The following is a 16,938-nucleotide window of genomic DNA, read 5'->3' on the forward strand; positions in this document are numbered from 1 at the left end:
TCGTTGGCTTCCGGCACGTTTAAGAACTCCTGCGGGACAAAATTCCGACACACCGGCGTTTGTCAAGAACTATCATTTACCATTTTCAGTGCAATACAGGTAGAAAGCTAAACGGGGCAACAAACCAAACGAAATGCAATTATGGAAGAGATCCCTCAACAACCTTCAAAAGTGTGTCGATGGAATTCGGCTTCACCCTATATTATATTATATTATATTATATTATATTATATTATATTATATTATATTATATTATATTATATTATATTATATTCAGCAGTGCATCTACAAGGATGGTCCATCCGTTCCAGGATCACCCCTTCCTCCCCTCACTCCACCAAGAAAGCCCTAACCAAAATGATAAATTTTAGTCGTATTTGAATATATTGAAGATATTATATACGGTAGGGGGATGTCGTAAAATATATCATTCCCTAATCTATGTTTTCCTGCATATCATTCACACGCATATTATCCAGTTGATTCCCAATCGGGCCGTGGATTTTAAACCCGCTTGGTTATTTTTTTCTAGTTCGGGGACTGGGTGTTAGTGTCTTCCCTTACATACAGCATAATAAGGTATTAACCAGCGCAGAAACACACAATAGTAGGCCTACATACATAGGGTTGGTGTCGAGAAAAGCATCCGGCCATAATAAACACAATAGTAGGCCTACATGCATCCCTCCTCATAGGGTTGATGTCGAGAAAGGCATCCAGCCATAAAACTGGGCTTAGTTCGCACATAGTGCGGACCCCCAAATAACTCGGATAAAGCCAGGAAGAAGACATTATCCATTCGTTTACTTTTGTTACTTCAATTTTTCCGGCAGCACTACCAAAGTGTTATCCAATGCAGAATTAATGCATGTGTTTCCAATGCAGGTCTAAATGCACATTCGTGTGTACTTCCTTTTCTGATCAAATGTTTGAGTGCTAAGCGTGCTCAACCAACCATTTGTTCAGCGCTAAGCCTGTCGCACTCCTCTGGGGCAATGATTAATGACTGGCAGATGAAATGAAATTATATTGGAGTGTGTTGCTGGAATGAAATATGACAGCGAAAACCGGAGTACGCGGAAAAAAACCTGTCCCACCTCAGCTTTGTCCAGCACAAATCTCACATGGGGTGACCGGGATTTGAACCACGGAACCCAGCAATGAGAGGCCGGCGCGCTGCCGCCTGAACCACGGAGGCTGTGGTAAAGTACGAGTATCTAAGTTTTTTCATTATTTCAGTATTGCATTATTGTACTAGATCAGGGCCTCTCAGGGTGCATGCACTGTGCACGGTGCAAAAAACGACTTCGCTTGGTTGTCCAGAGTGCAGACCCCCACTCCTCGATTTGGAGCAATAGCGCTGTCTCTCTCTCTTCCTCACTTGCTCCGTAGCGCTCCAAATCCGAGCCGAGTTGAGCCGAGCTTAGTCGAGTAGCCCAGAAACGAAGCGTTGGTCCGAGCCGAACCGAGTGGAACCGATGCACTGTGCACAGGAATTCTGCACCGCTGTTTGCACGCGTGAGATTTTGGGCATTTGAGAGGCCCTGTACCAGATGCTGATAGTAAATGTTCTGAAGTATAGAATAATTGCTATTTTTCTTTCTTTCTTTCTTTCTTTCTTTCTTTCGAATGGGCCTACCTGGGAGACCTTTGCCAAGTATTGTTGTGTTTTCTCCCGATGTAGCTAGCTCCTTTCTTTCCTCCAACCAGCGGGTACCTTTCTTGTAAACAGCTTTCTTTCCTGAAAACCACGGACTATCTTCAGGATCTGTCTGTTGTGTACGTCTGTCAACCCCAGTTCTTTTTATGTTCTTAGCACCCCGTCAGCCATACAGTACAATCAGTCACTACGGATCTGCATTTAGGGCAATCGCCCGGGTGGCGGATTCCCTATGTGTTATTTCCCTAACTTTTTCTTAAGTGATTGCAAAGAAATTGGAAATTTATTGAACATCTCCCTTGGTAAGTTATTCCAATACCTAACTCCCTTTCCTATAAACGAATATTTGCCCAAATTTATCTTCTTGAATCCAAATTTTATTTTCATAGCGTGATCTTTCCTACTTTTAAAGACACCGCTCAAACTTATTCGTCTACTAATGCCATTCATTCCAAGCCATCTCTCCACTGACAGCTCGGAATATACCACTTAGTCGAGCAGCTCGTCTCCATTCTCCCAAGTCTTCCCAGCCCAAACCTTGCAACATTTTTGTAACACTACCGTACTCTTTTGTTGGAAATCACCCAGAACAAAGCGAGCTGCTTTTCTTTGGATTTTTTCCAGTACGGACTTTCTTGTTTCGCCCTGTCAGGATCTTTCTGACAATTCTTCTCTCTCTGACATTCAGTTTTCAATCACGCCTTTTCTATTTAGTGACAAAAACTTCATAGCATACAGGGCTTTCGGGCGGATGACGGTTGTTCATTGTTTCAGCTTCAGACTGCGTTACAGCAATTGCATGTTTTAGGTGTTTTGAGTCAGTCGATAGGCCAGTTCCAGCTTGTTAACTCTCGCGGAGAGGGCAGCTTTCTCTGACAAGTTGTGTTCTATTCAGTTGTCGATGCACTTACATTTCCCCACTCACTTGATTTTACCCTATTCTAGTGACATCTCTCTGTTAGCCTCTTTGATGTTGATAAAGTAACTTACTTGGTTTTCTCCAGTGACACTTGCAGACTCGCTTTGGCCGCCTGTCTTCTGAAGCAATTGACCAGTATCACAGTTATTTCCAGAGATTCAGTGATCAGTACCATGTCGTCTGTAAAGGCCTGACAATCAGTTGTCAGCCCTTTCCTCTTTAGGCCCTGCTCAGGTCACCCAAGTTGACCAGTTTCTTGCGCCATTCTCTCGCAACACTTTCAATTACGCAGTTAAAGAGCGGAGAAGTGCATCGCCTTGTCTAACACCTGTTTTGATCTCTTAGGTGTCGGAGATCTCTCCTCTAAATTTAACCTTGAACGTATGTGTCAAGCGGTGTTTGTAGAGTTAGTCTTCGGACGTTGTCCAGTTGATTCTCTGCCCTTGTTAGTAAGGCTTTAATTCCTGCTACTTTAACGGCTTTCGGAGACGCCGAGGTGCGGAATTTAGTCCCGCAGGAGTTATTTTACGTGCCAGTAAATCTGCCGACACGAGGCTGACGTATTTGAGTACCTTCAAATACCACCGGATTGAGCCATGATCGAACCAGCCAAGTTGGAGCCAGAAGGCCAGCGCCTCAACCGTCTGAACCACTCAGCCCGGCTACTAGGCCTTTGACAGAAGGAATATCACTCGGTAGTTGTTCGCGTCTTCCTTGTTTCTCGAGAATTGTACCAAGGGTTTGTCTGTCCACAGAGTCGTAGCCCTTCCTGAAATCAACAAATGTGACTACTACCTTGCGGCTTCTAATCTTGGGTGTAGGCAGGTTCTGTTTTGATGTTGAGGATCTGCTCACCACAGGATCGGCTCTTCCTGAAGTCTCCCTGGTATTCCCCCAGTTGAATGTCCAGTTGATGCTCTGCCTTTGTTAGCAAGATCTTAGACAGGAGAGAGAACCCTTGGTGGTTGTTCGCGTCTTCATTATTGTTTTTATAATTAATATTGTTCATTGGACACCCCTCTCATGGAAAAACCCGAGTGCGACCCTGATTATATTATGTATATTACATTGTATTTATGTTATATACTTGGCCGCATTTTTTCTAGTACACCTCTTCAGTGACGCTAGTGACTGACACCCCATGGCATACAGAGTTTCCATGCGGATGAATGTTATGCAGTGTTTCAGCTGTTGGTGGATTTGTTGAGCATTCGACCAGCCTAAGGGCTGAGAACCGACCGATCGAACGACCGACCAACCAAACGTACATACACACATACATACACCATATGTTACTGTATATTATTGTATTTCTACAGAGTCTAGAGAGAGAAAACTCGTAAGAAATATTTGAGGCACAGACGAAGAGGCAAGTGTTTACATTTGGGTCTATGTCCAGACACCTGAAAGAGTCAATAAACTTAAAGAGTCTTAATCCTTTGTTTCAGACTGGAGAGACCATGCCAATGCCTGTACCATCCAGCTACAACGACATCACCCAAGACAAAGCCATACGTGATCACTTGGGGTTGGTGTGGTACGACCGAACGTTTTTCGTTCCCCAATCGTGGCTGCAGAACAAAAACCGCGTCTGGCTACGGTTTGGGAGCGTCAACTACGCTGCTCAAGTGGTAAGTGATGTTATTTAGGTTTTTAAAGATCCATACCTTCTTCTTACTGTACATCACTGAGGAGTGTTTGTCTTATCTGTCAGTCTATCTATCTGCATGTCTAGAAAATCGAAACTTTATCCGAATGTCTAAGATGTCAAGCCAAACTTCAAACACTTTTAGGCTGATCTGGAAGCGATCTTTCAAATTATTTGTAGCTCGAGTTGTATTAATCTTGAAAACATTTCTCTGCAGACGAAGTGTGGCTCCCCATACTACGAAAAACGTAAGCAATTCCCTCAATTGTGTCGAAAGTTGAAGATCTAAAGGGTCCGGGAAGGTTTCAAATTGCGTGTCTTGGATAGCTCTATCAAACTAGAAAACAAATTTCGCAAATCACGTCCGGCCTAAATGCAGTACCGTAAAGGTCGATTCACACATCTCCGGGACGTGACGGCATCTTCCGTGAAAATAAAATATCTTCGCCATGTAAACGAAGGAATGAATTCCTACACTTCCGTTGACGTCATTCGCCGTGACATTCAGTGCTTCTCCGTGATCCGTGCCGGCAATACATATTCGCTGGCCAACGATATTTTCTTGTTTTCACGGACGTGATTTCTCTCTTCCCGCCTTCCTGCTTCTCTGCTTTCTTCGAGTACTGAGGTTAAATGTGTACGTTTGAACTGTTCTTTACCTCCCAAAATGAAGGACGAATTGCTGATTGAATTAGTGATGATTGATGATGATGATGATGATGATGATTGTTTAAAGAGGAAGGCACACTCTTTTCTATATAATTTAGCTGATTCGAAATATATGGATAGTGGTTTGAAGAAGCGTGTATGGGACGAAATTGGCGAGAAAATGGAAGCTGAAGGTAGTTAACTAACATTTTTTGCTTTTAAGATTAAGGAAATTAAGGAAATCAGTCTGTCTGTACATAGGCACCGACTTTGGCGCGGCAAGGCACTTTCTGCCCCAACCTACAAAGTCAGGGGTGTTAAAATTAATCAACGATTTCATTTATTTAATTTTTCAAGTAATTATTAGTTAATTTTTCAAGTAATTAAAAGCAAATGTAGTGTATCCGTGAAATTTTACTTCGTCGTCCTTCAAGCACTTATATAGAGCAGAAAACTCTCCTTCCTAACCCCTTCGTTTCCATATAGGATGAACCCACTGTTTCTTCCTCTCTTTCTCCTCTTCATCCAAAATTATAGCTATCATTAACAGTTAATCATCACTAAAAAAACCCTCATCATCTAACACTTGATTGCCGACTTATAACTGCGCGGAACTGCACGGAACTGAAGTGTGAGAACAGACATGAAATATTCATGTCGGGAAGGATGGATACGGACACGGAGAGCGCCGTCACGTCCCGGAGATGTGTGAATCGACCTTAAAACAGCCTAAAATCGCTTGTTTCTCTACTTGTTTCTCATTTCCTTTTTTCATTCAAATCCTTGCCAAATTAATTTATTTACATACATCTTTCTCTAATGTGTTCCTTGGTTCAATACCCTCAGGTGTTTTTAATTTTTGAAAAATGTTCAAACCGAATGTAGTTACAAGGGGTTAAGTGAAACTCTGTCTTGACTCACAGTAGCGCTCGTAGTGGTAGAAAAATGCAAACTGGTAATCTAATCGACCGGGTAACGATGATTATGAAAAGTAGTGCAATTTTTAGGAATAAATAATATAATTTCATACTTTATTATATTTTATTTACCTAAAATTCGTAGGTCATATCCCTAGGATATTTTCAACATTGAGTTGCTTGACAGAAGGGCTAGAATTGTGGATTTTTATTTTGACTATTTCACGAATAACTAAGCAATAGTGATTAAAAGTGCATGAATATACAACATATCAAATAGGTCTACATAAGTATTCAGAGCCTATGCAGAGAACAGAACTTTCAGCACAGAAATGTGCTCTTTTATTGAAGACAACTGAATAATGACATTAGAGGAGAGAAGCTATAAAGAAGTTTCGGTGCATTATTATGATGAATTTAGGAGCTGCCTGCCCGAGGCGGGAGGAAAGGTATGCTCAGTTCACCCAGAAGGACGTGGGTTCGATTCTCCGTCAGGAAGTCGAAAAGATATGAAACGACTTTTCCTCTTCCAGAGGTGCTCATGCTCCACTAGGGAGAACATTTTTCTTAGAAATTCGCCGACCAATCCTCCTCTCACCACCTTTTAAGTGTTAACGAAACAGAAACGAACCTTGCTTTTCTTCCATTCATTCCAGGCAGGCTCTATAGAGAGAAGGATAGTGTGAGTTACATAGAAGGATAGAAATACTTAAATACAGTCTATATCAGCACACATTAAAATATTTTAAAGATTAAAGATGTAATCTTTTAAATGTAAAGATTTAAATCGTAACTGGTTTTCGGAATCTTTTAATGCGTGCTGATATAGACTGTTTTTATTTGTTTAATTTTAGTAATTGTTTCAAGCCTTCAGCATTGTTTACAACGGCCATGTCTGTTCATGTAGTACAGCGTGTTATTTGTCTGAACGAAATCTAACATCAAGACCCACTACTCCTTGTAGCCTCTCTTTATAAAACCGATCTTCAAGGTCTACAATTCCTACACACAGTTGTATCTCTCAGCGAACCTATCGTGAACCACAACACAGCCAGTCTAATAATAATAATAATAATAATAATAATAATAATAATAATAATAATAATAATAATAATAATAATAATAATAATAATAATAATAATAATAATAATAATGCCTTTGCTGGTGAGATGTAGTGTTTACAGTGCACTATATCTTCTGGTATGGGCTAGAATAAATTTGTTACTTTCATTGACTTGTCTCAGTTTCATCCGTGGCTTTGACAATATGAAAGTGACGGAGGTATGAGCGATGCTAGTAATACCATTCCTAGGCTAATGCAGCCAGTCTCTGTTATGAATGGTATGAACATATCACTCATAGGGTCGGCTGGTGCGTGCATTTCAGTGGGCTTGGCAGACTGATATGTGAGCAACTTCTGGCTCAGTGAGGAAAGCAACGGGAAACTACCTCACTCCTCATTTCCCTAGTATGCCTCTTCAGTGATGCCTAGGCCATCTATGACAGCTGTTGGCATAGCTGTGGAGGATCAAACCAGCCTTCGGGCTGAATACCCAACATACACAATAATAATAATAATAATAATAATAATAATAATAATAATCCACGATTAACGTGATGTCAGTAGGTAAGAAACCTAAAATAACTGTATTTCAGGTTGGGAATACAAAGCTGATACAGGTAGATAATTTCAAGTAAGTTATTTGGAATGTGTGTTCTCCGAGGATGGTGGTATAGTAAGTGAGATTGAGAAGGTGCAACAAAGCTAATGCAGTGAGCTCGCAGTTGCGATCAACAGTATTCTGTAAGAAGGGAGTCAGATCCCACACGAAACTATCTCTACACTGGTCTGTTTTCAGACCAACTTTGCTTTACGGGAGTGACAGCTGGGTGGACTAAGGATATCTTATTCACAAGTTAGAAGTAACAGACATGAAAGCAACGAGAATGATTGCTGGTAAAAACACGTGGGAACAATGGCAGGACGATACTAGGAATGAGGAGGTAAAGGCTAAGTTAGGAATGAACTCGACGGATAAAGTTGTACACATAAACCGGCTTCTGTGATCATGTGAGGCGAATGGAGAAGGATGGGTTATCTAGGAGAATAGTGGATTCTGTTATGGAGAGTAAGAGAAGTAGGACACCAAGACGACGATGGTTAGACTCATTTTCTAACGATTTAAGGAGGTATAGAACTAAACGAAGTCAGAGGACTAGTCACAAATATAGGATTGTGACGGCGGTTAGTACATTCACAGAGGCTTGCAGACTGAACGCTGACAGGCATAACAGTCTATAATGGAGACTGATGTATTATAATAATAATAATAATAATAATAATAATAATAATAATAATAATATATCCGCCTCTGTAGTGTAGTGGTTAGTGTGATTAGCTGCCACCTCCGGAGCCCCGGGTTCGATTCCCGGTTCTGCCACGAAATTTTAAAAGTGGTACGAGGGATGGAACGGGGTCCACTTAGCCTCGGGAGGTTAAATGAGTAGGGGTGGGTTCGATTCCCACCTCAGCCATCCTGGAAGTGGTTTTCCGTGGTTTCCCCACTTCTCTTCCAGGCAAATGCCAGGATGGTACCTAACTTAAGGCCATGGCCGCTTCCTTTCCTCTTCCTTGTCTATCCCTTCCTATCTTCCCATCCCCCCGCATACAGGTGAGGCCACCTGGGCGAGGTACTGGTCATCCTCCCCAGTTGTATCCCTCTACGCAATGTCCTACGCACCAGGACACTGCCCTTGAGGCGGTAGAGGTGGGATCCCTCGCTGAGTTCCAGGGAAAAGCCAACCCTGGAGGGTAAACAGATAAAGAAAGATAATAACAATAACAATAATAATAATAACACCTCTGTGGTGTAGTGGTTAGTGTGAATAACTACCACCCCACGAAGGCCCGGGCTCGATTCCCACCTCAGCCATTCTCGAAGTGGTTTTCCATGGTTTCCCACTTCTTCTCCAGACAAATGCCGGGATGATACCTAACTTAAGGCCACGGCCGCTTCTTTCCCTCGTCCTTCTCTATCCCCTCCAAACTTCCCATCCCCTAACAAGGCCCATGTTCGGCATAACAGGAGAGGCCACCTGGGCGAGGTACTGGTTATCCTTCCCAGTTGTATCCCCGACCCAAAGACTCTCGCTCAGGACACTGTCCTTGAGGCGGTAGAGGTGGGTTCCCTCGCAGAGTCCAAGGGAAAACCAACCCTAAACGGTAAACAGATTAAGAAAGAATAACTATAGAAGGCAAGGAAGGGAAGAAAGTAATGAACTTACTTCACGTGGTTCACAGCTGGCGATGATCGAAGAAAGAAAGAAAGAAAGAAAGAAAGAGGAAAGGATAATAATAATATATATAATATATATAATATATTTAATTATTATTATTATTATTTTACTTCCCACTAACCGCTTCTGCGATTTTTTGAGATGCTGAGGCACCGGATTTTATCCCACAGGAGTTATTTTACATGCTGATAAATCTACTGACACGAGGATGGCGCATCTGAACACCTTCAAATACCACCGGACTGAGCCGGGATTGAAACCACCAGCTTGTGTTCAGTGAAGTCAGTCTCAAACTGTGATAAAATCCTCGTTTTGCCTGTCATATCTCCTGTGGACATCTTTCAGAAACATTCAACTTGGCAGCGGGTAATGGCTGCTGCCACGAAAATTGGCTGTAAAGTAGTCTGCTCTGAAGTCGAAGTGATCATCAACATGCTTGTGTGACATCACGTAAAAATGTAGGTTTGATTGAAGATAGCGTTTTGCCGTGAGATGTGTACAGTATCAGGTTGACAAACAGTATCACATAACGATAGGAATTTTGATTCCATGCTCTACTCTGCGACAAGTAGGCGACGGATGGTAAGTAGGCTCCCATCGCATCAAAGTCCTAACACGTACTGTCAACTGATCGGCATTCGCCTGTCTTGTGTTTACAAACGAGATACTGGTATCTCTATCTCGCTTTCACTGCAATTCTAAGTTCAACTTTCACTGGCAAGGTAGATATAATATTTCAAGTACACTCCATTTTTTAAATTAATTATGTTGTGTTCTAAGAAACACTTTCTTTATTCACAATATTTGGATGACGTAACGTTAAGTGAACTGCGAGGAGGTCAGAGGTAATTGTCATCTGCTGTCCTGGTAAACCGGTCCAACTTCCTTATTAGTCTCATAATTGGCGGTTTATAAAAGACCCAGTATGTTTCAAGAACCAATGTGGACTTTCTTTTCGCAACGAAGCCTCTAGTACACATTTTTTAACTCTTCTAGTAGTGCTTTGTTTCTTTATTATTCATTTATGATTAGTGGCAACTTCACTGAATGATCAGCATACTGGTACTTGGTTTAGAGAACCTGGGCTTCGATTCCCGGCCAAGCCGTGGATTTTATCTTCGTATGGTTAATTCATCTGTCTCCAGAACTAGATATTTGTGTTCATCTTAATCTACACACAAAATTAGCTGCCTCTGTGGTAGTCTGTCGACCTCCGGATCCTAAGATAGTGGGTAGTCGGATTTTTGCAATTGGTGTTTACGCGACAACATTTTTTTAAACTCAGCTATAGATGCCCAAGAAAGAATCGGTTTAGTCTGCCATCTAGCAGACCCAGAATAAAACGGAACTACGAAATTAACGAGCACACAGCCAGATGGCGTCAAATTGAAATGTCTGCGCACTGTAGCTGAGACCATACGAATATTATTATTATTATTATTATTATTAATTAATGCTATTTTACTTTACGTCCCACTAACTACTTTTACGATTTTCGGAGACATCAAGGTGCCGGAATTTTGTCCCGCAGGAGTTCTTTTACGTGCCAGTAAATCTACCAACACGAGGTTGGCGTATTTGAGCACCTTCAAATACCATCGGACTGAGCCAGGATCGAACCTGCCAAGTTGGGGGTCAGAAAGCCAGCGCCTCAATCGTCCGAGCCACTCAGCCCGGCATTATTATTATTATTATTATTATTATTATTATTATTATTATTATTATTATTATTATTATTATTATTACAGACGGCTCTCCACACTACCAACCACCACAGAAATACGCAATATTAAATAAATCCCCCCAACATAGGGTTGGCATCAGAAAGGGTATTCGGCCGTATAAGTAGGCCAAATTCACATGAGTGACGACCTCAGTAAGTTGGGGGAAGGCCAGCAAGAAATTGAAGAAGATTAGACCTCGAAGTTTTAGGTTGTAAAATTTTACTTTATAGTCTATACAGTCGCTCGGAAAGGAATGAGTGCATCCTATTTTGTAAGTCCCTCGCACATGAACTTTTCTACTGAGGGAGTTGACTGTGCGTTTAGGGGCGCGATAAACCACTAGCCAAAAAAAAAAAAAAAAAAAAAAAAAAAAAGTAATCCACCAGAAGCAACTACAGTACTGAAAAAAATAATCAAATGTCGTATGGCTTCTAGTGCCCGGATATCCCAGGACGGGTTAGGCTCGCCAGGTGGAGGTCTTTCTAGTTGACTCCCGTAGGCGACCTGCGCGTCGTGATGAGGATGAAATGATGATGATGAAGACAACACACCCAGTCCCCATGCCATTGGAATTAACCAATTAAGGTTAAAATCCCCCACCCGGCCGGGAATCGAACCCGGGATCCTCTGAACCGAAGGCCAGTACGCTGACCGTTCAGCCAACGAGTCGGACAACTACAGTACTGTAGTGCCTTTATCTAAACTAAAATTCCTGAACTATTAATTTTACAGATTTCCTTATATAAAATATTACAATTTTGCTCCTTGAATATCAATTAACTATATTATTATTACATCAAGTCCGTCTCTGTGATGTAGTGGTTAGTGTGATTAGCTGCCACCCTCGGAGGCCCGGGTTCGATTCCCGGCTCTGCCACGAAATTTGAAAAGTGGTACGAGGGCTGGAACGGGGTCCACTCAGCCTCGGGAGGTCAACTGAGTAACGGTGGGTTCGATTCCCACCTCAGCCATCTTGGAAGTGTTTTTCCGTGGTTTCCCACTTCTCCTGCAGGCAAATGCCGAGATGGTACCTCGCTTAAGGCCACGGCCGCTTCCTTCCCACTTCCTTGTCTATCCCTTCCAAACTTCCCATCCCCCCACAAGGCCGCTGTTCAGCGTAGCATGTGAGGCCGCCTGGGTGAGGTACTGGTCATCCTCCGCAGTTGTATCCCGACCCAGAGTCTGAACCTCCTGGACACTGCCCTTGAGGCGGTAAAGGTAGGATCCCTCGCTGAGTCCGAGGGAAAAACCGACCCTGGAGGGTAAACAGATTAAGAAGAAGAGGAAGAAGAAGAAGAAGAATATTACATCAAACTAAAGTTTCATCACATATAGACACGGTAAATTTTCTCGCACAATATAACAGTTTCCTTTTTTGTTATTGTTTTACGTCGTACCAACACACACACAGATCTTATGGTGACGATGGGATAGGACAGAGCTAGGAATAGGAAGGGAGAGGCCTTGGCCTTAATTAAGTTACAGCCTCAGCATTTGTCAGCTGTAAAAGTGGGGAAACCACGGAAAACGATCTTCAGGGCTGCCGACAGTGGGTTTCGAACCCACCACCTCCCGAATGCAAGCAAACACCTACGTGCCTCAAACCACGTAGCCAAATCGCTGGGTAATATAACTATTCAATTATTGATAACGTAATGATCTCACCATTAAACACACTAATACATTTCACTCACATCTTTGTTGCACACGTCGCAATAACCAGCTCCATGGCTAACTCGTTAGCATGCTGGCCTTTGGTCCAAGGGGACCCTGATTCGACTCCTGGGCGGGTTGGGAATTTCAACCTTCACTGGTTAATTTCTTAGGCGCGGGGACAGGTGTGTGTGTCGTCTTCAACATTACATATCATCCTACGAAGGCCCCATCATCACAGAAGAGCAGGTCGCCTATATGCGTCAACTCAAAAGACCTGCACCACACCTCTCCGGTTGTGAAGCTGGGAAACTCCTGCATCCTACCGGGTTAAAGACAATTTAATCCACGATATTTTTGCCATCCTGGCACTCTATACAAGCCCACATTCACTCTGAAATATTTTGCTAGATTGAATGCAACATTTTAGTTTGCAGCACTTGACACATCCAATTCAGTTCAATTCAAAGCTTCCATCTTCTTGTGTTTACTGTCTAAGGTTGACACAGAAATCACTTAATGACTTAGCTGGTGTCCAAGATTTCCAAGACCAAAACCTTCGAGATCTACGAGGAAGTCCACTGTGTTGTAACCAACGACATTAATCGTCGAGTAGACAGCCTGACAATCGATAGATTAAAGTGATCTAGCTTTATTGATCCTATAGTTTGATTTGAAACTCATAGAGGTCAGCCATTGAAGCCTCCTTGGCTCAGGCGGCAGCGCATCGGCCTCTCACCGCTGGGTTCCGTGGTTCAAATCCCGGTCTCTCCTTGTGAGATTTGTGCTGGACAATGCGGAGGCGGGACAGGTTTTTCTCCGGGTACTTCGGTTTTCCCCGTCATCTTTCATTCCAGCAACACTCTCCAGTATCACTTAATTTCATCTGTCAGTCATTAATCGTTGACCCAGAGGAGTGCGACAGGCTTCGGCAGCCGGCACAACTCCTATCCTCGTCGCTTCATTCATTCCACCCCTGACTCGGTCAATGACTGGAAAACAGGTTGTAGGTTTTCATTCATTCAGAGGTCAGCCATTGCTAGTGGACCAAGGAAATAAATGATTATTTCGAACACTGAAGTAATGTGGCTGCAGGGGAAAAATCCTCATCACCGGGCGAGTTGGCCGTGCGCGCAGAGGCGCGCGGCTGTGAGCTTGCATCCGGGAGATAGTAGGTTCGAATCCCACTATCGGCAGCCCTGAAGATTGTTTTCCGTGGTTTCCCATTTTCACACCAGGCAAATGCTGGGGCTGTACCTTAATTAAGGCCACGGCCGCTTCCTTCCAACTCCTAGGCCTTTCCTATCCCATCGTCGCCATAAGACCTATCTGTGTCGGTGCGACGTAAAGCCCCTAGCAAAAAAAAAATCCTTATCTTTTTGTCTGTGTGATTTCTGTAGCCGCTTTGTTGTCCAGGTTGTAATTCTATGAAGATGATTGTTGTTTCAAGGGACCTAACCTCTAGGTCATCGGCCCCACGTAGGTCTATTGGCGCTGAAGGGCTCCCTTCAGATTTTAAGAATCATGTGTACACTTGACTTTAGTAGAATATTTAAACCACAATGTCTATTTGAGTCAATGGAAGTAACTTTAGAAAACTATTGCTTTTGACGTAGATATGCCTATAGGGTAGTTTCAGAAGAGAACTTTGGGTCGGCGAGAGTTACAGAAGAAAGTTTCAAAATCAAAATCATTTCTAGACAACACGTGCGACGCAATATTTCTTTTACTCAGGTGTCAGCAATCGAGAGGCCCGGGGGGATCCCGGAAGCGGCACGCCGCATGTTGAATTCCGACGTTAGAATTGACTGCACTGACCCGTACGAAAAATAATGTCTGTAATGTCATTCATCGTCCTCCGACGATCCTCACGCACACGTTTTCCAATTCGTTCCACGTTTTCGGGGGTGATACTCGCTCCATCGCTCCTCGTTTTCAAGAGACGTGAAGCGTCTCTGTCACTCAACATCGCGTACGACTCATCGCCGTATGCTTGCCGAAGCGTGTTCAAATGTCTCCGAGGCTGATTTGCCCCAGTTAAACAGAAAATTTCACCTTGGCTCGTTGTTCACCTTTCTGTGCGTGATGTAATCGCAGACTACCTCATAGACGCGTTCACAAAAGCACCACTATAACAACTCACGACGTCTTCTGGCACACTGCCTCATCGACGCTGAAAGTCACTATATAGCTACAAGAGCAATTCTGTGCTAATTTCTGTTGGTGCACTACAAAGCTAGGACGGGAACATCTTGATACGACCCGTTGAGGAATAAAATAGATGTTTGACTAAAATCCGAGGTATCCTGGTTACATTCAAAGGGGTAATTCTTACCTTGCAAATGCTAATTCCGTGACAGCCTTTCACCAGCGAACAACAGAGTCGTTAGCTGGATGTGGTATTGCTTCCGTCTTTCATCTTTCCTATCCGATCTCCCTTGATCAACTCTTGTTCTTTTCCGACCCCGATGGTATTAGGTGGCGAGGCCTAGGGAGTCTTTAATAATTGTCATGTCCTTCGTGGCCCTTGCCTTTCTTTGGCTGATACCTTCATTTATCTAAGTGTCGGACCCCTTCCACTTTTTCCTTGATTAGTGCTAATAGAGGTCCGCCTCTGTGGTGTAGTGGTTAGTGTGATTAGCTGCCACTCCCGGGGGCCCGGGTTCGATTCCCGGCTCTGCCATGAAATTTGAAAAGTGGTACAAAGGCTGGAACGGGGTTCAATCAGCCTCGGGAGGTCAACTGAGTAGAGGGGGTTCGATTTCCACCTCAACCATCCTGAATGTGCTTTTCCATGATTTCCCACTTCTCCTCCAGGCAAATGCTGGGATGCTACCTAACTTTAAGGCCATGGCCGCTTACTTTCCTCTTCCTTCCGATCCTCCCATGACCCCACAAGGTCCCTATTCAGCATAGCAAGTGAGGCTGCCTGGGTGAGGTACTGTACTGGTCCTCCTTCCCAGTTTTATCCCCCAACCCAAAGTCTTACTCTCCAGGACACTGCACTTGAGGAGGTGCAGGTTGGATCCCTCAATGAGACCGAGGGAAAAACCAGCACTGAAGGGTAAATGGATTAAGAAAAAAAGTGTTAATAGAGAATGGTTGCCCAGTTGTACTTCCTCTTAAAACAATAATTACCGGGAGAGATGGCTGTGCGGTTAGGGGTGCACAGCTGTAAGCTTGCAACTGGGAGACAGTGGGTTCGAACCCTACTGTTGGCAGCCCTGAAGATGGTTTTCCGTGGTTTCCCATTTTCACACCAGGCTGTATCTTAATTAAGGCCACAGCCACTTCCTCCCCACTCCTAGTCCTTTCCTGTCCCATCGATACCATAAGACCTATCTGTGTTGGTGTGATGTAAAGCCAATTGTGAAAATAAAATAAAAAATCACTGCCATCATCATACTTCCTTATTTTGTATTCGACCTTCCTTGGCCAACTCATCTTCTCTTCGGATCTCGATGGTTTTAGTTCTGTAAGGCATCGGAATTATTTAATTTTCACACTTTTTTTGGCATTGCTTCCACTTAGCCTCCACTTTCGTATATAATATCCTTGGCCAACTATTGTTTTCTTCCGACCCCGATGGTATTAGGCTGAAATGCGTAGGGAGTGGTTCATTTTCACATTCTTTGTAACCTTTCACCTTCTTTTGCCAATATCCTCTTCCATTTTCCCTCCGACCAGTTTATTTATAAGGCAGGATGGTTGCCCAGTTGTCCTTCCTTCTACATCAGTAATAACCACCACTACCTTGTATTGTCTAAACAAACAGTGGTATTGCAGACAGGCAATAGCAATTCAAACAGAGCAAGTAGTAAGAAGCACATTTGTTTAAACTAAAAGTTTACTGTGCAATAAACTACTCAGCCAAAAATAATTAAAAACCTGAAATCTCTTGAAACATGATGTCACAGGTGCAAGGTTCAAATGTCATAGATTGACAAGATCAGAAACACTGAGGTGATGGAAAGAATGATTAAAACAACTAAGGTCCTTCATTTCAATATGGCATGCAAAACTAATATATTTAGGTCATATAATTATTATTTCTAGCGCTGTTCTGCTGGCGCAGACTCCGCTTTGTGTATTAATGAATGGTATTTTATGCGGTCTTTTGCATCGTTGGGCTACAGACTTACAATTCTAAAATCTCTGTTTATTGTATCTTGCCAGCATTGCTTCATTCATCCTCAGGGACGTTGGCCTTCGATGTCGAAATGGAGGAACAGAGTTGGCTGCTCGCTGGACATGGTTGTATCACCGTACTAACTTTCCTCTTAACTTTTTCTGCAATTGACGCAACACTCATTTGTTGCTCAATTGTATCTTTGCTGATGACATGGTTGATGTGGGAGGAGTCTTATTTCCATGGTGCGTAGCCAGTATTCAGTGATTAAGCCAGTTGGTTGGCATTCAACTCCCTACAGAGCAACTGACTGTACAACTTAGGCAAAGTGGCATTCTTTTGT

The 16,938-nt window shown here is 43.1% G+C and overlaps 1 protein-coding gene across 2 annotated transcripts in view; it reads left to right on the forward strand.

Moving 5' to 3' along the window:
• Window positions 1-16,938, forward strand: part of LOC136878787 (beta-glucuronidase) — a 268,892-nt gene that overhangs the window by 189,016 nt on the left and 62,938 nt on the right. For both annotated transcript variants that reach the window (XM_067152257.2, XM_067152256.2), the window contains one exon: window positions 4,028-4,210. In XM_067152257.2, the coding sequence (XP_067008358.2) occupies window positions 4,028-4,210 (183 nt within the window). The remainder of the gene's footprint in view (window positions 1-4,027; window positions 4,211-16,938) is intronic.

This window comes from Anabrus simplex, chromosome 8 (assembly GCF_040414725.1).
Source record: "Anabrus simplex isolate iqAnaSimp1 chromosome 8, ASM4041472v1, whole genome shotgun sequence".
In the NCBI taxonomy this organism is placed as follows: Eukaryota; Metazoa; Arthropoda; class Insecta; order Orthoptera; family Tettigoniidae; genus Anabrus; species Anabrus simplex.